This window comes from Haliotis rufescens, unplaced genomic scaffold (assembly GCF_023055435.1).
Source record: "Haliotis rufescens isolate VD_foot unplaced genomic scaffold, xgHalRufe1.0.p SCAF_7, whole genome shotgun sequence".
Taxonomy (NCBI): domain Eukaryota; kingdom Metazoa; phylum Mollusca; class Gastropoda; order Lepetellida; family Haliotidae; genus Haliotis; species Haliotis rufescens.
The window spans coordinates 43592895-43615509 of record NW_025964361.1 but is presented as its reverse complement, the minus strand read 5'-3'; the positions used below and the strand labels follow the sequence as shown (position 1 = coordinate 43615509).

The 22615-nt window shown below is 39.6% G+C and overlaps 1 protein-coding gene across 1 annotated transcript in view; it reads left to right on the top strand.

Moving 5' to 3' along the window:
* Window positions 1–4581: 4581 nt before the first annotated feature.
* The window catches only part of LOC124132690, a 43484-nt gene continuing 25450 nt past the window's right edge, over window positions 4582–22615 (top strand). Inside the window, exons 1-3 of the mRNA XM_048387411.1 lie at window positions 4582–4636; window positions 12930–13001; window positions 20984–21839. Of these exons, the coding sequence (XP_048243368.1) occupies window positions 20996–21839 (844 nt within the window). The 5' untranslated portion in view covers window positions 4582–4636; window positions 12930–13001; window positions 20984–20995. The remainder of the gene's footprint in view (window positions 4637–12929; window positions 13002–20983; window positions 21840–22615) is intronic.

Genomic DNA, 22615 nt, shown 5'->3' with positions numbered 1-22615 from the left:
AGGTCGGAATGACGTCAGACTAGAAACGACCTCATACCTGAAGATTGTTGACGTCATTCGACAAGTTGTGGTTCCGCTGTTGTTGAGACTTGCTGTCCTTATAGGCAAACACTAAAATTCGTCTATGTATGTAGGCATCTTCGGTAATATCGCTCGGGAAATACCGGAATTTAAACACTCTTGTCGTAAACATAGTATGACATGAGAACTCATATAATATCCTCTATATCCGCGAGATCTCATCTAAGACGTCAACAAAATAAGGCCACGTTATTCATGCTTTCCTGAGTTCGTTACCAAATTGTCATTTGGGCACCGGCTTCAAAAGATGTGAAGTCATCAAATTTTGAATTTAGTGTATAAACGTCTCCACAATCAACCTTCGTTCACACCAGGTCAGCTGCTGACAGACAGGGGTGAAATGTGATGTTTACTGTACAAACTAGTTTGTCTCGCGTCGTATACTGGTTACGCCTTTACACGGCGTCGAAATTAGGACCACCAGAGTAAGTACTTTTAGGTCTACGCCGCTTTTCGCAATATTCCAGCAATATCGAGACAGGGGACACCAGAAATGGACTTCACACATTATACCCATCTGAGGAATTGAACTCGGGCCTTCGGCGTGACGAGCGAACACTTTAACCACTAGGCATGCCCACCGCTCCATATGCCACCAGACACAAGAAGGTACTTCCACGGCTAATGAGTGGTGGCTTACAGTCGCTTTTAGCACTGTTCCATCCATATCACGGTGAGGTGACACCAAGAATGGACTTCACATATTGAATCCATGTGGGAATCGAACTTGGGTCTCCGGTGCGATGAGCAAATATTTTAACCACTACAGAGTCAACATAATCCTTCAATACAGCACCATGTCCACGAGTGTGTGGTCGCCTCCGTGGTCTTGTGGTTAGAACGTCTTACAGGCCGGGGGTCAGGGGTTCGATCCCCGGCCACGTCATACCAAAAGAGTTTTAAAAAATGGTACTTGTTGTTACCCTGCCCGGTGGCGCTCGAACTGTTCGGCTAGGAGTCAGTATACTGTGTCTGAGTTGGGTATGCATGCTACGGTATCCGATGGGCTGGCACTATAAAACCAGCATTAATCCGAAATTAGTACAAGCAGCCACAAACTCACACACCGACACACACGCGCGAGCATGCATGCAGGCACGTCACTATTTAAGTGCAATAATCATGAACGCGTCTTTAGTCCCCATTTCACGTCACCTCAAATCCACGACGACTTACGGGATAGGGTGGTCAGGCTCGCTGACTTGATCGATGCATACTACCGTATCCCAATTGCGTAGATCGATGCTCATGATGTCAATCACTGGATTGTCTGGTCCAGACTCAATTATTCTACAGATCGCCGTCACATAGCTGGAATATTGCTGAGTGCGGCATTAAACAACAAACAAACAAACATTCACGACGAATAAGTGAGTGGTTTACCATTACTTTCAGCACTAATCCATTCACATCAAGGTGAGAGAACTCTGAGAATGGACTTCACACAATCCAACCGAACCTGAGTCTTCGGCGTGATGAGAGAACTTTTAAACCACAACACAGTCTATCCTACAGCACCACATCCCCGACGATATGTATTTTCGCGTGTTTGGTAGAGCGCTAATTGTTACACACAATTCACTTCCTCGTGATCACTTTAGGCGTTTCTTCACACATGTACTCTCTTATTGTAACTTGGTTGTGTTTTGCAAAAGGAAATCCTGGCCCGCGTGACTGGGTCAGCTTACTAAATCACAATCACCCGTCTAGTTGTCAGATGTTATAGATTTAAAGAGCGCTTCGGGCAGTGCCTGATTTCGCACTCGGTCATGTTGCCTGGTTTTGCAGACTGATATTTTATCTCTTAGTTCAATTTAACAAATGCAAATGGGCACTGGTGTCACTATGCTTATCGTAAGAGGCAACTAACGGGATGGGGTGGTCAGGCTCGGTGACTTGGTTTGATGCATGTCATCGTATCCCGATTGCGTAGATCGATGCTCATATTATCAATCACTGGATTGTCTGGTCCATGCTCGATTACATGTGTATTTACAGGCCACCGTCATAGAGCTGGAATATTGCTGAGTGCGGCGTTAAACAACAAACAAACTGGTGTCACTAAAGTGGAAAACGACAGTTTCACGCCACTCAGAACATGAACTTAAAGGTAAGCTTAATCTGGTACCAATATCGCGCATGTATAGTGCTATAGACGTTTTGATAGAAGTGAATATGTGCATGTGAAACGGAGACATTGATTCTTTGTATAATAACGGTAATCATAGTTAATTAAGTGCTAACAGACAGTGGATGCGGTAGTTTAGGGTATTGAATCATACCTGGACCTCCTCCACTTAGGTCAATTCACAAAGGTTATATCTCCCTAAAAAATAAGTCATCAAAATTGGTCCATGCAACAAATCTTGTACGAACGACAGTTCTATATATATACGGGAGAGTTAGTGAAGATTGTTAGACGGCGGGATATATATCATCGAGCCATAGGGTTACGGTGACCGCTTATATAATCAGCTAAGTTACAAAGGGGGCGGTGCGGTAGCCTAGTGGTTATCGGCTCGTCACGCCGAAGGCCCAGGTTCGATTCTCCACATGGGTACAATGTGTGAAGCCCATTTCAAGTGCATGTTCCCCGACGTCATATTGCTGGAACATTGCTAAAACGGCGTAAAACTAAACTCACTCACTCACTCACTAAGTTCCAATGCCTGACCACCCGGTGTCCATTACTTGTGATAATTATAGACTATGTTTTTTTCCTTACGTTGTATGCATGCAAGCTGCTCTGATATTCCGCGTAGGGGTCATCCTACGTAGCTAGTGACTGTGTATACGCGACGATGGCGTTGGAGTCGTGTACCGTCGCCTTGACATTTCTAATGTTTGCATGGATGACAAAGCATTATGGGATATCGCCGTTGCATGCGGAAAACATTCACATGAAATTCATGTTCACATGTCAACCATCTGTGTGCGCATGCATGCTTAATTCGAATCTACTGGCCATTATTTGGCGTAGTGTGTCCATTGCCGGTTGCTGTGTCATATTGTATCACGTGACCCGTGTTCCTATATATTAGCATCGTCGAAAATTATGTGTTCGAACCGAGAACAAGATGCATAAAGAGATATTGTATTACATTCTTATAGGGCGGTCGGGTAGCCTAGTGGTTTAAGCGTTCGCTCGTCACGCCGAAGACCCGGGTTCGATTCCCGACATGGGTACAATGTGTGAAGCCCATTTCAGGTGTCCCCTGCAGTGATATTGCTGGAATATTGCTAAAAGCGGCGTAAAACCATACTCACTCACTCACATTCTTATATACTCTTATCTGAGATCATCATAACAAAGAAGACAAAAATCTTCGTGTTGTGTATTTTTAATTCAGTGTGAAATATAATTTTCATTCTGTTAGCTTTATATCATGAACACGGAAATGTCTCCCACCTATCCCACCTATCCCACCTACATTTTATGTGTAAACTATCTTGTGGAGAGTTTTTTTCTCAGTAGGCGTCAAACCTAACTCACTCACTCACTTTTTTTTTCACAGTTGTAACGACACGCATATGAATTCAAGAATTGTTAATGAACAATGATAAATTAAAGTGTTGTCGATTTTTATAAGGAAACGTATAAAATGAAACATAAATTTTAAGGACTATAATGCCACGCAGGGGTTGCGACACATTATGCTAGATTATCAACCAAATCAAGTTGTGATAATAACATTTTATTGTTTCATTTATTTTTTAAATCAAAATTACTCATAAATAATCATCTAGTGTGAAACTATGACACGCCGATAATTTCAGCTCAGATCATATAGTCGATATTTTAAAGCAGCGTATAGCAGAGGCGTGGAGAATGGAGTTGTGGAGAGAAAATAGTCACAAATACGTCGTATGATACTCTCTTCAATTAACAATTAATTTACATATTTATGTATTGCAATAACAACGCTGGTGAGCGGGTCGACAAACGGATGTGTCGACACTCGCCCCGATATGCTAACTTCACTGGTTTCACTGTTATAAGATACGCCCGCTGTGCTTATTACGGAACCCCAAACGAGCCCCTCTGTGCTCTTTTGCGTTATTGTGTGTCAGCTGTAACCGATTTCGACCAAGAGATGTTTTATTTTGATAATTAAGCACATATACTATTAGTATCAGATGAGAATGTGCACGTGAAATGCGCAGTAGTACACATTTTTAACGCCAAAACAGACAGGGCCTCTCACATGTTGGTGCGCTTACTAGTGGCAGCGGTATTGTGAATATCTAGGTCATATATAGTAGCAACAACAAATCGAACACACCGCCGCTCACGATGTCATACAGATAGCGATTGTCTACCTAACTTCTTGTGCACACTTTTAGCTATAAAGATGGCCTATTAAATATGTCATATGTTGTATATTTTTCACAAACAAGCATGTTTGGTTATGGCATCGCGAAACATTCCTAAACGACTGTCACAAGCCTTACTCGCTAGGTGATCATGTGACTATACACGTGGCCTTACAACGAGAGATATTACCCAGTGTTCTTAGAGGCAACACATTTTTATTTGGCAATATGGCGGAATATTGTAAGTTAACCTTTTGGGAACACATTTTCTAGCTTACATAGAATTATATACCATCAGATTTCACTGATATATCGTAGAATGTGTCTACTCGCCATATGCGAGGTATCTGAAATAGTCGTGGTGTTGTTTATAAGGACAGGCGTTGATAGCGGGGCGAGTGTTACTCGGGCTTCAGAAATGCATGTTCGTGTGATACTCACAGCGCGTTTGGTATAGCTGTAATGCGCATATCTTGAATGAGATGAACTCGTGTTTCGTAACATGTCGCACAAACTTTTATGAACACCTATGGCATCATTTCAGATAGACAGATACACTTGTAGGCATCGCATACAGCACTTAACTGCATGTAAACACGTTGCTATCGCCGTGTGTGTTGAATGATGATCCCATTCCCGCGTAAAAGGTGTTATCGGTAAAGTACTTCCTTCTTTGAATACATCCAACTGTTTGGTTTGAAGGGATAAATGGATGTACATACATAATCATTTGATATTCTAAATGTATAACAATTCAGTGTATGTAAAAATCTGAAACGCTAGAGAAGGGGGGAGGTCGTTTTATGAGGGCTAGTGCTGCATGCCTGACGACACGAGAGGAGGGGTGCGTCCGTATGCTGACGACAAACTTGCATGGCGTCTGAACAAACCTTCGTTATTTAAGTAACTTGCATATTTTGACGAATGTTATTATAAGATTTACCAATCTAGATTGTATGTTCTTACAATATATAATCATTTGCAAAGGAAAATTACATGATTAGCGAATCCACAGCAATAATAGAACGACGTTGTTGATGCTTATTTCCCTGTATTCCTGGCTTACTGTAGCTTGTGTCATGGTCAAGGCTAACAGATTTCTTAACATGATTGCAGTTTTCTCATCCTATATATATCCTCCATCAGGCATTGACTGAACATAAATGACTCTAGGTAAGGCATCCAGCATTTTAATCAGGAAGCTTTGCTCTTCTTCTAAATCATGACTTATTCATTTTCTTGACAGTATGAACACCAATCTCTGACTTTCTGCTTTTAGTTATTATGATGTCAGCGATCATGAATACTATTACTGTAGATGGGATGAATATTGTTATAATATAGGCATGGTGTGAGAGTGAGTGAGTGAATTTTCTTTTACAGTTTATTCAGCTGTGTTGGATAATGTAATGTAGTATTCAAGGTTGTGCTGGGTGATTTCATTTGTAGTGTAGTTGGGGGCGGTTGGGTAGTTTAGTGGTTAAAGCGTTCGCTCGTCACGCAGAAGACCCGGGTTCAATTCCCGACATGGGTACAATGTGTGAAGCCCATTTCTGGTGTCCCCACCGTGACATTGCTGGAATATTGCTAAAAGCGGCGTAAAACCATACTCACTCACTCACTGTAGTGTAGTGGCAGTGTGATATGAGGTACAAACAGTAGGGTAGGGGTAACAGCATGGGGATACAATATTATATTGAGATATTTCAAATTTTTAGTCTGCAGTTTGTCATAACAGTTTCGGGTCTAAGTATAAGTCAATCATTCTGTATCATTGTTAATCGTCTATTACATGGGTTATTACAGTCTACGACTTTAGTCACTGGTCCAAAGCCCGAGTCTAGTAAAATTCTCTCTGGTCAAGTGAGCTCAGCTAGTAATATTCAGTATGATAACACTAAATTCCACTGAAAATGATGCTTAGAGCCATGTTTAGGCTAACAAACTCAAGAATGTTTGACATTGTTTGTTGTTTAACGCCGCACTCGGCAATATCCAGCTATATGACGGCAGTCTGTAAATAAATATGTCTCAACCAGACAAATCCAGTGACTGACATCATGAGCATCGATCCACACAATTGGGATACTATGACATGCATCAACCAAGTTAGTGAGCCTGACCACCCGATCCCAATAGTCGCCTCTTGCGACAAGCATAGTCGCCTTTTACAGCAAGCATGGGTTGGTGAAGAACTATTTGCCCCAGATCTTCACAGGTCATTTGACTGACATATGATTAAATAATTTTTTTATGAATTACAGTACATCACAAGCATTATGCATGATCCACATCAACCACCTATAAATGTAACATGTTTACCTGTTCGAAATTTTCACACCCACCCAAATATTTAGCATCTGATGAAATTTCTGCAAATGTAGTGAGTGTGAATTTATGTCACTTTTGCAGGGATAGACATGTTCTTTTCATCCACAATTTAGTGGTGTTTACCTTATTCACAAGTCCAAAACATACTCCTTCTACCAGGCAAGTGGATGGTCTCTTAGCTAAGACAAAGAGCACTGGTGTATATACTCAAGGACAAAAGTAACTGATCATGTTCTTATTTTCCATATTGTTAATTTTTTTGAAAGCAGGAAAGGCAAATTTTTTAGAAAATTTCAGTGGATAATGATGGAGCCTATAGTTTATTTATTTCCACGCTGTTCTAAATCTTAAGGTGAGCTTATGTTTTGGGATCTGTCTGTCATTTGTCAATCCATCCGCCTTAAAGCTTTATAGTAAACATCTTCCCTAAAACCATACCGCCTATTCATTGATTATGCTGAAACTTTTACAGGTTCTATCATGGTGTTTCTATACATTCTGATTCAGTTTTTAACTTGGTCACTGTGCATGATGAATGTTATGTTTGTCGATTACGTTTTCGCATGTATCATGATTTAAAAATAGATTTGTGGTATGTGGAATAAAACATACATTTTGGGGCCTATTTTGACTTTTGAGTCTGCTACTGACATTGACTTGTTAAAGTTTATCTACATTCACTGTATTTTAGACAATTTGACAAATACATGGGTTAATGAAGCTGTCAGTTTGTGGGTATGATCCTCACTGCTCAGTGGCATCTCTTGAAACAATTTCACATAATTTCAATCCAGTGTTTAGGGGCGGTCGGGTAGCCTAGTGAAAGCGTTTGCTCGTCACGCCGAAGACCTGGGTTCGATTCCCAACATGGGTACAATGTGTGAAGCCCATTTCCGGTGTCCCCCACCGCGATATTTCTGGAATATTGCTAAAAGCGGCGTAAAACCATACTCACTCACTCACTCAATCCAGTGTTAAACATGCTTACGGATTACACAGTCATTTTGGCTTGTTTCAAGAAATATGCAGAAAATATGTCAATTACTGATGATATAATAAATTATTATAACTTTTGACACTGCAATAACTTGTATTATGAAATATCAATGCTGTTTTGTTATATTAACACTTCTTTCATCAGTTATGTTTTGGTTTCCCCTTTATCATGTTTATTACAACTGTTATGATCTAATCTTGCAAATATAAAAAAAATGCATCACATGTCATGGATTGTTGTCCGTCCGTTAGTACTGAATATAAAAACTCTTCTTTAAGACTTCTGAACATATTTCCCATAACAACGTCTACATGTCCCTGACGATAACATATACCTGCTGACCAGTGACGCTCGGGTTTAGAATTGGTCTTCAGCAACCCATGCTTGTCGTGAGAGGTGTCTTTGCTTGTCGAAAGACATGTCAAACAGATTTGGGTGGTCAGACTCGCTGACTTGTTTGATGCAATATCCCAATAGTGTAGATCAATACTCATGATGTCAATCACTGGATTGTTTGGTCCAGACTCGATTATTTACAGACTGCCATCATGTAGCTGGTATATTGCTGAGTGTGGCATTATACAATGAACAAAGAAACAGTTTGTGTGTAACCTGCCAGGTTCAAGCGTCTTGGTTGAAGTTGACTGTCGACAGTCTAAAAACAGCACAAAGTTTTTATGAAAAGATAGGGTTATTCATTAAGTAAAAATTACGTTTTTGTATTCGTAACATTTCAGATCATTGTGAAAACAGGGTTTTTCAAATGCAGTACAGGGAGAACTGGGTTATTTTTTTATTTTATGATTGCAACAAACTAACTATATCAGTGATCAATAATGAATTCCGAAACAATTCCCAAAACTATAACATCCCAAGCACAAGCTCCAGCAGCCAAATGGGTACCAGGTGGGATGAAATGGCAATACAGGACCAACCAGCTTTCAAGTAGCATGGCTTGTATATATCACAGGGAGTTGAAAATCTGCCATCTGTTGGTACCAAAGATTCCAACAACTTCGATTAGAGCTACTTCCCATTGTTTTGAGTAGCGACGGGGAGGAAAATGGCTGACTTTGACATTGGCAGTATTAGAAATTGGCACTCATCCTATAGTCATTGCCAAACTGCCCAATAGTTAAGGTATCCTGAGGATCAGTAGAAATTTACCTTTTTCAAGGGTTTTGCTATATGTTATTATCATAAGGACTAGTGGATTAAAAAACTGTTATTTTTTTATTGCTGCATTGGCAATACTTTATTCATTTCAATTACATATTATTACTGTAATTATCAAGTTGGTTTGATACCTTTGCTATAATTTTGCAATAGTTGACAATTATATGGCTGTTGCAATAGTCTGGGGTAATATTGCAATACAATCTCAATAGGGAAAATAGAACCAATAGTTGCCCCTAACTTAAAGAGACAAGTCCAAAACAAGCTGAAAAATGGCCAGGAAGGGGACGAGGTGAATTTTGATTCAATATTGGCTCTGGGGTCTGTGAAGGAGACTAAGGATACCGATTGTTTAATGGCTGATTTGATTCAGCCTTGCTAATGAAGGTCACATATATCATATGTATATATGCGTGTTATGACTAGAGAGCAGGCTTAGGGTGTGATTAGAATATAGGTATATGTACTTGCAGATCTACACTATAGCAGCTCTATCACTTGGATATATCTATTAAGGGGCGGCAGGGTAGTCTAGTGGTTAAAGCGTTCGCTCGTCACACTGAAGGCCCGGGTTCTATTCTCTCATGGGTATAATGTGTGAAGCCGATTTCTGGTGTCCCCCCACCCGGATGTTGCTGGAATATTGCTAAAAGCGGCGTACAATCCAACTCACTCACTCACTCACTATATCTATTAAACATGTCAACTAGTCTGCAACTACTAAAAGGACCACATTTTGTGGTGGGCTCCCTCTTTGAACCTTTAGGTAGAGGTCAGTACTGTGGCATCAATTCTAATGAAATAGAATATTTCTGCCCATGTTCAAGGTTAAACATAGCATTTTTGAAATGTTATAGTGCTATATGTCATAGCTTGTGAAGAGGAAACAAACCAGTGGTTGATTGCATGAACAACAACCCATGTCATGATCCATTTGTTTTCGATTCTCAGGCTTACAGTATCGTGTGACTAAGTTAGAGATGTTAATAATGCCCACCACTGACAAAAAATGTGGTGGCAAGGACTTACAAAATTCTACTGGTAGTGTTGGAGGTGAGGTGCGCCGAGGTGAAATGGGGTTTAACGTCGCATTTGGTCCTGTTTGACATCTGGTGCAGACAGAATACAGTGATAGAAACTATCTATTAGTACACTAGTCCTGATAACATTGAGCTAAACCCTTATAATAATGGCGAGTTTCTTCTGGTCCTTACGTTACCTTAACTGTTGGGCATTTTGGCAAGGACTATAGGACTAATGCTGTAAGATAGGACAGTTAAGGTTGCTGTTGGTGTTAAATGTTTGTGCAAAATTTTTCTTTCCAATCAGAAAAGATAGGACTCCAAAAGTAACACTTGACCACAAATTGATTAACTCCAACTGTCCCCGAAATAATTTACTTGACTGGAACCGCAAGACCAGTGTTGTCTAAACCTGGTTTGTAACACTTATATATCCTGAATACAATGTGTCAACAAGGAGCAGCAGCAGGGTTGCCTAGCAACATGTGACAAAAGATACTGTGTTGCTGTATTGCCACCAGTTATCATATTGCTGTATTCATCATCAGTGTTTTCTTCACATACGGCTACAGTAAGCTACTCAATGGTCATAGCTGCGCAATCAAAGAAAAGTACTGCTCTTTTCTGCATTTACCTTTTGCCATCAAGTGCTGATTGAAGAATACCTTGGAAATGTTTGCATTTATAAATTCCAAACATTTACCTTTCAGCACAGCCAAAATATTTCTATTAAAAAATGTATTTAGTTATTAACCTGATAACACGAACACAAGTTTAAAAACAAATCTATTTTTAGAATAAAGCAACCTTTGGAAAATATAACGCTGACACAAGCTGTGTTTGTTATTTAATTCAACATACTTTAGTTTGTTCTTTGCTTAATCTGTTTTGACCACATTCTGATTTTAGTGTCTCTTTACTGAGTTTCTGAAGGGAAATCCAGTTTAAATATATTAAGAACAAAATAACTTTTGTTTGATAATTAGAACTGCAAACAATTGTTTTTTTCATGGTGAAGAGAGACCGCCTCCGTGGTCTAATGGTAGAGTGTCCGCCCGGAGAGCGGAAGGTCCGGGGTTCGATCCCCAGCCGCGTCATACCAAAAGACGTTAAAAGATGGTACTTGTTGTTACCCTGTCTGGCGCTCGGCATTAAGGGGCTAAAACAAGGACTGGTCGGCTGGGAGTCAGTATACTGTGTCTGAGTGGGGTATTCATGTTAAACTGCGGCATGGTATCTCAGTGTGCTAGCACTATAAATCGGCATCAGCCCGGACTAGTACAAGCAGCCAGACACAGACACACACACACACACACACACACACACACACAAACACACACGTGCAAGCACATCGCTATATAAGTGCAATAATCTTGGACGCGACGTTAAACCCCATTTCACCTCACCTCATGGTGAAGAGGAAATAACTATGATGATAACACATTTGTCGTGTCTGTTTTATGAGAATTAAATCTATGCTGTAACTTTGCTGTTGTGATACATGAAAACAAGGAAATAAGTAAAACTTTGTGTGTACTAGTTATGGTATTGTGCCTCTTCCTGGATTGACATCCTGGTTGAAAACACTCTCACTCACTCACTCACATCAGGGGACACAAGTGGCCCAGTCATGTAAGGCACCGCAATTCCATGTGCAGAGTTGCTTCCCCTGGCATGATGGTGGGTTTGAATCTCAATTTGCCCCGATTATATTTCAAGGTTTCTTAGCACCATACCCTTGCTCATGGGTTTTTCCAGAGTGGTAAACGTCTCCCACATTAACCTAACACACCGTGATCTGACTGGAATACTGTTGAAAGCCGTGTTAAACCTGACTCACTCACATACTCATAGCATAGAGGTTAAAGTGTTTAGGGTCTCTTGGATGAGTGTGAGTCATCATACCCTGGACTTGTGAAGATATGGGTTAGAAAGGTCTTCAGCAAACCATGCTTGCCAAAAAAGGCGACAATGCTTGTCGTAAGAGGTGATTAACGGGATCGTGTGGTCAGGCTCACTGACTTGGCTGATGCATGTCATTGTATCCAAATTGCGTAGATCGATGCTCATGATGTCTATCACTGGATTGCCTATCCAGACTCAATTATTTACAGACTGCTGTCATGTAGCTGTCAATTTCCAAGTGCAGCGCTAATCAACAGATAGACAAACAAACAAACATTGTACCTTGATGGAACCCAGGTGGATACAACCAGAGCTCCAGATAAGCTTTTGGTGTTGTGGGTATTTTACCCATGCATTTTAAAATCACTGGGTATCAGTAATTCTATCTGGGTATTCACATTTCTGTTACCCACTAGTTTTTACACATGTGGGTATTTAAGTTAAATATTTAAAAACACTATTCATCTAGTCCCTGCAAACTGGTGTTGTGTGGGTTCGAGAGCTTTATAGGACTCAAAAATACCACGATACTTCCACAAGAAAGTGTGATGGCAAATGATCATCTTGGAGTTTGGCAAGGTTGGCGGAATGCCGGTATATAATTTCAAAATAAATTGCTGATTTGCCAATCGAATACGCAGGGTTACTTCACAACATTTTGATGATACACACAAGCTTTATTTTTGTATCTGTAATGTTCGTTGCGTATTTGATACGCTTGGATATTATTTTACTGCGTATTTCTGCATTTCTGATGCGTATTTTACGCAGATACACAGCTTATCTGGAGCTCTGAACAACTGATTGTTATAGCCCAGGTTTGATCATTGGCAGTACGCATTCATATAGCTGGATTTTGCTGACTGGCCTAAAAAAGCAACACAGTTGTGTTTGAAGCACAACTATCAATATTTGATGGTGACAGACTCTTAGGCTAGATATGTTTCTGCATCTCTTTTGGACTTTGGTCCATGTATTTTGGCATTATTTCCCGAACCTCATCCAAAATCTTCAATAATAACATCACATATTCTAATTATTTTCTTTTTCCAAATTTGGATAACTAATTCTGGTTTGTTTCATTAGTCCTATTTTATTTTCAGGTTCCAAATGCAAGATGTGTCTCCTTGAAACATGATCTGTACGACAAAGCAAAACAGTCCTTGAAAAGTGATGTAAGTATGTTGCGTTGTCGCAGTAATGTGTTATTCATGGTTTGTCCCAAGTATAAGACATTTCATAGATACCTGGTCTGTACATAATTCATGTAGTAGTGTAATGATATGGCGATACAGTATTGTATCCCGATATGAGACCAATGATACAATACATTGATTTACACCCCTGCATCGCGATACGTACGACACATTACATTGGAAGTTATATTGGTAAAACATTTTTTGAATAAAAACAGATTTAAATGTTAAACAAAACTGTTCAACAACTTCATGGATTTATCTTGACATAAGACTCACTCACTCACTCACTCACTCACTCACTCACTTACTCACTCACTCACTCACTCACTCACTCACTCACTCACTCACTCACTCGTTAAACCCTCATGGTGGAATCATGCGAAGTCACCCCCAGGCAATGACCAGTGGGTGTCCATGTGTCAGGGTTAGAATTGGTCTTCATCAAGCATCAGTTAAAGTTAATTCTAAGGTCAAGGTCACCTTTGAGGACATTTTCAGCAGGATAGTATCATATTTTCTCATGAATATAGCACAAATATTATTGACATTAGAGTCTTTCCTACAATAGTCTTACTCCAGATGGACCTGTGGAATTCTTTCAGCACATGCAGTAAGGTCAGAGGTCAAGGTCATGAAATAGAAAGCACTCCCTCAAAGTTTATGGTTACACCTTCTCACAAAATATTAATGCGTGTTTCTTTCAACATGGTATATACCCTGCTTAGATAGGTTTAGGTGAAAAAAAGTCAAAGGTCAAGGTCAAAAATAAGTCAAAGGTTAGTATTTTGTAAAACGGTTATATGATTGTCAGTTACTGGAATCCGGGGTAGAATAGGTCTTCAGCAACCCATGCTTGCGGTAAAAGGTGACTATGCTTGTCGTAAGAGGCGACTAATAGGATCAGGTGGTGGGGCTCGTTGGCTTGGTGTATGCATGTCATTGTATCCCAATTGCGTGGATCGATGCTCATGATATCAATCACTGGATTGTCTTGTAAAGATTCTATTATTTACAGACCACCGTCATATAGCTGGAATATTGCTGAGTGCGGCGTTAAACAACAAACAAACAAAACCTTCTCAGAAAGTAGTCTTAGTCTTAACTGATGAAAAATGGTTTATTGATTATTTTCGTGAATAAGTGAAAAACATAGTGACCTTTTTAATGGAAATACAGAATATTTTTAGATGTTGAACTATACGCTGCAACACATCTTGAATCATTCATTGCTAATGCTTTTCTATTCTTACCATTATTATTCTCAACAATTTCATGAGTATGAACTTAAATGAAATTAATCAACCTTTTTCCAAACCAACCAATCATTGATGAGCATGATTAACCAGATCAGTCCATACTATGTTATAACATGATCGTTGATGAAAATAGCAGCCTCTGGAATGAAAATCGCTTATCGATTTTGCGCAAATTTGAAATCCATTTATGTTTTTCTCTTGGAGCTGACTGGTTATGTGTAGCTATGGTATCTTATGGAGAAGTCCTGGGGTATCCTTTTGTCACACGTAATGCACTTATTATAAGAAAGTGAAAGTTCAGGGTCACTTAAACTTTGTTGTTACAATGGGATTATTTCTATTGAAAAGAAAAATTTATATATTTATTCCCTAAACCTGCTTTTGATACGTTCTGGTCAAGATGAGTCAAGGTCACCACTGAGGTTATTTCAAAACAGAGACATTGTCTGATTTAAGGACAAGTATTGCAATCACAGGCCTCATTCTTCAATTGACATAAATCCTATATTAAGACAGCCATGCTTCAATGCACACATATGACAATCAAAGTTCTATGATTGCTCTGATGCGGTTGCATCACACACAGGTTCCTGTTCCCACAGGTCAAGGTCACACACCTTACAAAGCGTTGTCAGTGCATAAAACATGTAAAGGCATTTGTAAGATTGTGTCAGTGTACCAAGATGTTTTATGGATAATCTGATAATAGTTATGGAAGAAGAATATTTTGGGGATATTTATAGTAAATTGTGTGCTCAGTTTTCACAGCAGTAGAATATCCACCAACATAATAATCATCCCTTACCTTTTTATTCAGCATAATTTGAATCGCGTTAGAAATTGGCACTAGTCCTATAGTCCTTGCCAATCTGACTAATAGTTAAGGTATCATAAGGACCAGTAGAAATTTGCCATTTTTAAGGGTTTTGCTATATGTTATCATTATAAGGACAAGTGGACTATAACGGTTAGTTTCTAACACTGTAATGAAATCTCTTGCATTCAACATGATCTGATTACCTGGCTGTGTTTACTGACTGATGGGTAATCACTAACTTCTCGGGGCCTGTTTCCTTCAATGTCATAGTGACATATATTACACACAATTTGTACAGGGATGTGTTTTAGTATTTTATTATTCATCCAACTTATTATGTCATTACTCATAATATGTTTTTGTTAGTTTTGTTTATTGTTGTGTAATGCTGCAGTCAGCAATATTCCAGTTTTATGACAACAGTCTGTAAATAATCGAGTCTGGACCAGACAATCCAGTGATTGACGTCATAAGCGTCAATCTACTCAATTGGGATACAATGACATGCATCAACCAAGTCAGTGAGTCTGACTACCCATCCCTTTGGTCGCCTCTTACAACAAGCATAGTGGCCTCTTACAACAAGCATAGTGGCCTCTTACAACAAGCATAGTGGCCTCTTACAACAAGCATAGTGGCCTCTTACAACAAGCATAGTCGCCTCTTACAACAAGCATAGTTGCCTCTCACAGCATTCATGGGTTGCTGAAGACCAAATCTAACCCAGATTTTCACAGGTTTCATAACATGAGTGTAGTACATGTAGTGTAGTAGTAGTAGTAGTAGTAGTAGTAGTAGTAGTAGTAGTAGTAGTAGTAGTAGTAGTATGAAGTATCTCCGTATCCCTTATCAAAAGTTGAGTACTTTGTGACTGACTGAATACCAGGGACTAGTGGAAACTTTATTGTTTACTAGTTCCCCCTAGTTTTTGGCTAGTCATGCTTTAATGAATCAAAAATATTTACTAAGGGGACGCAGTATTAAGGGTACGTCAGTATATGAAGTTCATTCTTTCTACAGTACATATCACAATATCATTTTTTAAATGCAAGATGTATTGGGTGATTTCAAAATCACAATGAAATCGACACCTGGGTCGTAAACTGCCATGCAGATTTTGGTCAATTGCAGGATTTGACGTCGACAGATATTTTCCAAATCTTTTTTAGTGCACACATGATTTGATACACTTCTCAAAGTAAGACCCATTTTATTACAATATATATTTTTATTATCTATCAGTTCGTCTTGACTGGGGGCCGCCATTTTATTGAAGCAAATGCAAGTGATATGAGAGTTGAAATCTGATTGGTCAATGGAAGGGACATGGAAAGGACATAATTTGTAATAGCCACCGGTGGCACTATGATCGTTCCTTAAAATTCCAGCCAAGATCGGCAAATGTTGAAACTGGACTTTTGTAGTCAGTTGTCTCCCTTGCCTCAGGAAGATGTCAAGGTCATAACGACATCTGTATTTGTAAATTCAATTGATGGGAACAAATGATTAGGTTGACAGCTGAAATTGTTTATGTCTTCCTTAGGTTGGTGCTGGACATTGTGTTGTCAAGGTTACAGTGAAGGCCTGAGCACTTTTCAATAGGTATGCAGGACTCCTTTTAAGGAAATAATTTTTAACTTGCACCAGGTACATGTAAACCAATTTGCACCAAACAAAACCAGGTCCCATGAATTTATCAAAGTTGAAACATAGGCCAGTCTGCTGCCAGTGTCACACAAACTGATGACGCATTGCTGCAAAACGTAATAGGAACATGTGCACATAATCTTGAAGTACCCACAGTTTGATAGGTCAAGCCTAAGAAAGCATGACAAATCACATGTAACACAGGGCTTAGTGATAAATATACTTTAGAGTTATTGAGTGTGTTCAATGATATTTTTTTTTGTCTGAACAAGTTTATAGGAAAGTTTAATCTGACATAAATGAAATATTTTGACATTCACATGGAGCATGTTGACATATATATTAGGTTGCACGTTTCAAGAATAGGTTGCGCATGTGCATGTCTTATATAGCTAAATTGAGTTCTAGTATGCGATAACTTTAATCTATGTCTGACATTAAATAACATCTGAACATACTGACTAGTAAGCAAAGACATCTTTAGTGTGAATGCCTGTGCAGAATGTCATTCAAGATAATTTTCCATATGACTTATTCAACTACTTTCTGTGATGTATTGGGGGCACGGGTGGCCCAGTCGTCTAAGGCGCCGCAATTCGCTTTGCAGAGTTGTGTCCCTTGGGCATGCCAGAAACCTACGATTGTGGGTTCGAATCCTGGTTCGCCCCAATTATGTTTCTTGATTTGTCAGCACCATACCCGTGCTCATGGGTTTCATCGAACATAAACGTCTGAGACCTGAGACTTCAGACTTTCTTCCCACATTAAGCTGACATGCCGTGATATAACTGGAATACTGTTAAAAGCGGCGTTGAACCCAACTCACTTACTCTGTGACGTTCAACATATATTAAACAAACATACTGTCAATATAAAAAGTTAACCTCCCACTGGCTCTGAGTAGTTACCAACATTAAATTAGAACGAGACAAGCATAGAGGAGCTGATCTCACTATTTTTGTTACAGATTATTGACAATGGCAGTGTGTGAATGTGTACAGGGAGCAGCAACAAAACTACTGCTTTTCCTACCAAGTTAAATCATTGTAACTGATGTAAGTATAACATGCATCTCAGACACAATGTCATATTCATTTCGACCCGTGAATATCTGGGCTAGAATAGGTCTTCAGCAACCCATGCCTGTCGTAAAAGGCGACTATGCTTGTCGTAAAAGGCGACTAACGGGATCGGGTGGTCAGGCTCGCTGACTTGGTTGATGCATGTCATCGGTCCCAATTGCGTGGATCGATGCTCATGATATCAATCACTGGATTGTCTGGTCCAGACTCAATTGTTTACAGACCACCCTCATATAGCTGGAATATTGCTGAGTGTGGCGTTTACAAACCAACCAACCAACCAACCAACCAATTTCTTGGATCGATTCTCATGATGTCGATAACCGGATTGTCTGGTCCAGACTCGATTATTTACAGACCGCCGTCATATAGTTGGAATATTGCTGAGTACGGCGTAAAACAACAAACCAATCAATCAATCAATCAAAATCATATTCATTTCAGTGTTTGAAACAAAATATATTGCCTGGCTGCCATCAGCACCCACTGACTTTAGAAGCCGCAGGCCCGGACTGAACTCTTCAGGTCCTCATTTAAAAAAAACTGCTGCTTATTGTGACAAATAATGTGACGTGTGACTGCAGGCCATAACCAGTTAAAGCCCCATCTGAAGTAGTAACTACCGCACTCTAGTGGGCGGAGCTTATCCAAGTTATCTGACAGGTCAATATGACGTCATGATAACACATACATTTCATTGGTTAATGCGAAAACGGGTGACGTCGTGTAAACACCCACCCACACGAGTACATCTTTGGTTTTCAAAAAACTTCTCCTGACACTCGGTTGTGTTTACATTGTCAGTCATTGTTTGAAACTGAAACACCGCCACCTTGCGGGCTATTTATAGTCAGGGTGGGGCTTTAAAGGGCAAGTTCACACGGAAATGAACCAATTTTTCTTGTACTTTTTCCACATTAAAAGTGTTAACATAGAAGTGTCATAGACAAAAATATAAAAACATCATATTTAATTAACATATTTTTTGCATTAAAACGATCTATATTTTTCACATTTACCAAGTGTTCTATTTCCATAACAAAAACACCATGGCTTATGCCCCTTGCAATATGACGTCATTGGTGCCAATTGATAAACATTATGACGTCATCATGCTTTGTTAGAGCCGCTTCACGTGGTGTAGGTACAGTTTTGTGATTCTAGCGTCTAAAATGCCAGCCAGAATTGTGTTATGCTGAGTCACTACTGCGCCGGAGTGTGTCGTAGACCATGTTGTTTTACCGCAAACTGGTCCTTGATATCTTTTGCGTTGAGAATAGACAGGGACCCAGTTGAATTGGCACCAATTACGTCATAATCTAAGGGGGATAACTCAGGCCTATTTCGCTCGTAAACAAAGGCCTCATAACGGCATATCATTTTAACACTATTGTGAGCTTCCTACTTTCACTGTGAAAAAAAATTAGTGTATATTTTCAAACACAGATACTAATTAATTCTAAAATTGCGTTTTGTTTAGAAAAAGAAAGAAAGTGATTTTTGCGTGTACACTTCCCCTTTAAGGCCCTATACATTTCTGAAACTATGGGCACAACACGAGATCTACCTGCTACAGGCCTACGGACAGGTGCCCATTTCGAACACGGATTGATTCAGTATTAAATAAACTATTCCACCAATTCCTATGATGTCGGCATATTCTAAGGGCTTGATTAAGTTGTAGTATGTCCTGTGTTTCATATCGTTTACATTGAAATATATTGATTCTCATTCCTGTTAGTGTGATTAGAAACAAATGTCATTCATTTGGAACCTTCTGCTCAGTGATATCTTATTGCGGAACATCAAGAACAGCTTTCTGTTTTGTATTTGATGGTATTTGTTGAAAGGATTAAATTGGTGAATAATATTTAATTTGGATTCTGCTTTGATGAAAGCTCAAGCTTATACTGTCAGGATGGTTTCATAGCCATGTAATTTGTCTCTATGAGCATGATGGGGATACAGATCAATATGTTGTGCTGAGAAAATACTATGACCAACTTGTGACATGTAAGCCTTTAACATAACATAGATGTTTGAAAATGATTGAGGCACACATTGCAGCACATACTGAAACACCTGTGAAGATCCGGGGTAGAATAGGTCTTCAGCAACCTTTGCTTGCCGTAAAATGCAACCATGCTTGTCGTAAGAGTCGACTAACGGGATCGGGTGGTCAGACCTGCTGCCTTGTCAGATGCATGTCATTAGATCGATTGTTCATGATATCAATCACTGGAGTGTCAGATCCAGACTTGATTATTTACAGACCGACATCATATAGTTGGAATATTGCTGAGTGTGGCGTTAAACAAAAAACAAACAAGCTAACAAAGTGGTTAGAGTGTTCACACCAGAGGCCCATGTGTACAATTCCCAACATGGGTACAACTTCTGAAGCCCCTTTCAGGTCTCCCCCCACCCTGATATGGCTGGAATATTGCTGGAATATTGCTTAAAGGAGCATAAAATCAGATTCACTCACTCACATATAAGGGGCGTAGCCAAGTGGTTAAAGTTTTCACTCGTCACGCCGAAGACCCGGGTTCGATTCCCGACATGGGTACAATGTGTGAAGCCCATTTCTGGTCTCCCCCTCCATGATATTGCTGGAATATTGCTAAAAGCGGCGTAAAACCATACTCATTCACTCACTCACTCACTCACATATAAAAAGCTGTTGATTGGTGACTCAATTACGAATTGAAGATCTTGAGGTCGGCCTTAATATGCATCACAGAATTAAAAATCAGATTAGATTCAGCAACTGGTTTGCCTGTTCCAACATCATTTACACTAACCAGGCTGAGGTTATTCCACAATCACTATCTAGGCCTGTGAGATAGGTTAGTAGTGAAAGCATTGACTCCCCATCTTGAAGACCCAGACGCCGCTAAGTAAGTGCAATAATCTTGGACGCGACGTTAAACCCCCTTTTACCTCACCTCACCACCTTGAAGACCCAGGTTGAATGTAAGAGGTAAAGTCTTGGTGTTCCTTTGCCGTGTTGTGGCTGGAATAATGCAAAATGAAACCAAAAACCAAAAACATACTTACTCCCACAGTCTGTTAAAACATTTGCTCTTGCATCATGTTTAGTTCGTTCATTTTAGTCTATTATATTGTCATATGTTGTTTTTTATCTTTATTCAGATTTTCCATGATATGGCTAGAACTAAAAAACAAGTTCTACAAGCAACAGCCAGAAAACAGCAGCTTCTTCTGGAGGCCGAGCAGAGAGCAGCAAGACAGGCAGAACAAGCAGGCCAGAACCCTGCCAGGAAAGGAAGGCCTGTGAAACCAGAGACATCAACTGCCTCCTCATCGAGTACAGGAGTAACAAAGCATGTTGATCCTCAGGTTAGGCCTCCTGGGAGGCCAATAAAGACACCCAGTCCAAGAAAACTGAAACCTTTGCTGGAACCGTTGGGTGTCAAGGAAGCTGACGATGGGAAAGTTAACTCTGATGGAAGCTTGTACAAGAAGATCATTCTGGCACCTCAGAGAAAGACCAAGGTGTCTGAGGATGTTCAGGCGGACAGTTCAAAAGCTGTGGATAAGAAAAATAAGAAAGAAGAGTATCTGGATCAAATTGTGACTGTGAATCTGGATGCTGAAAAGGAGGACAATTACATACCAACACCCGTCTCAGGTCCAGTGAACATGAAGAAGGCCAAGCTCACTGCCAGAAAGTCTACCAATGCTTTGAAGAAAGCAGAGGCACAAGAACTGCTTCAATCACTGACAAGAAAAGAGACAGAAGCACAGCCGAATCCCTCCCTAGACATACCCAATGCTCATCTTGTCCAGATTTCTCCTGAAGATGTCGGAAGGTCTATTCAGTTGAATCCACACCAAGAGGCATTTCCCATCCACAAATTGTATGCAAGGAAATCTGGCCTGTATCCCCCTGTGTATCCTAAACTGAAAGCCAGAAAGAGTATACGATCTCCTTCAAAAGGAAATGCGAAAAAGTCTTTCTTAACTGCAAGAAAATCATTCCCCCCTTGTAAGTATCACCATAATAAGAATGTTTGAACCATAATTTTTACTGATCAGCTTTTAAATTTCTGAAGTTATGATTACAAGTAACATTTAAATTAAGATTAATTTATATATGTGATAGATGTAGGAAAATAATTGTCACATTTGTTAGGAGTACTTTATCTCTGTTAATCATTACAATTCAACATGTCATATATAACATAGTTACGAGATGAATCGCAGAGAACAATAAAGAACGAAGCGTGATTTATTTCACGATGAAACATTGTTTTATCATGACGTCATTTCTGGAGATTTGAACATGCGCTCATAATTTGATGACGTAAATAGAACAACATTATTTTATCCCTAGTAAGATATTCCCCAAAGATATAGCTGGGCAATGCAGATAAACGCAATGGCCAAACAATCGCATTTAAAAAGTGGGAGAGATATGACAGTTGGTATTGGGAGACAGGGTACAGATAATCGACATGAAAATTGTGACAATATCTGGGAGACACCAAAGGTAACCCCTCTGTTCCTAAAATGGACTTGTCCGACATCTCCCAGATCTGATTGTATTCAATGAGTCATTATTGGAATATGTCTACATGTTTTTAAGGCGTATATATTTTATTAACATCCTTGAAGAGGCTGTACAAGATGTTAATATCTCAAATTAGACATAAACAACGATTGGGGTGCACCCCTCATGGTTTATTCTCCCTGCAGTGTTTTAATGTACGATAAACAACTCCCACTCGGTTATTTCTTAAGTAAGGACTTGTGAAGTCCATC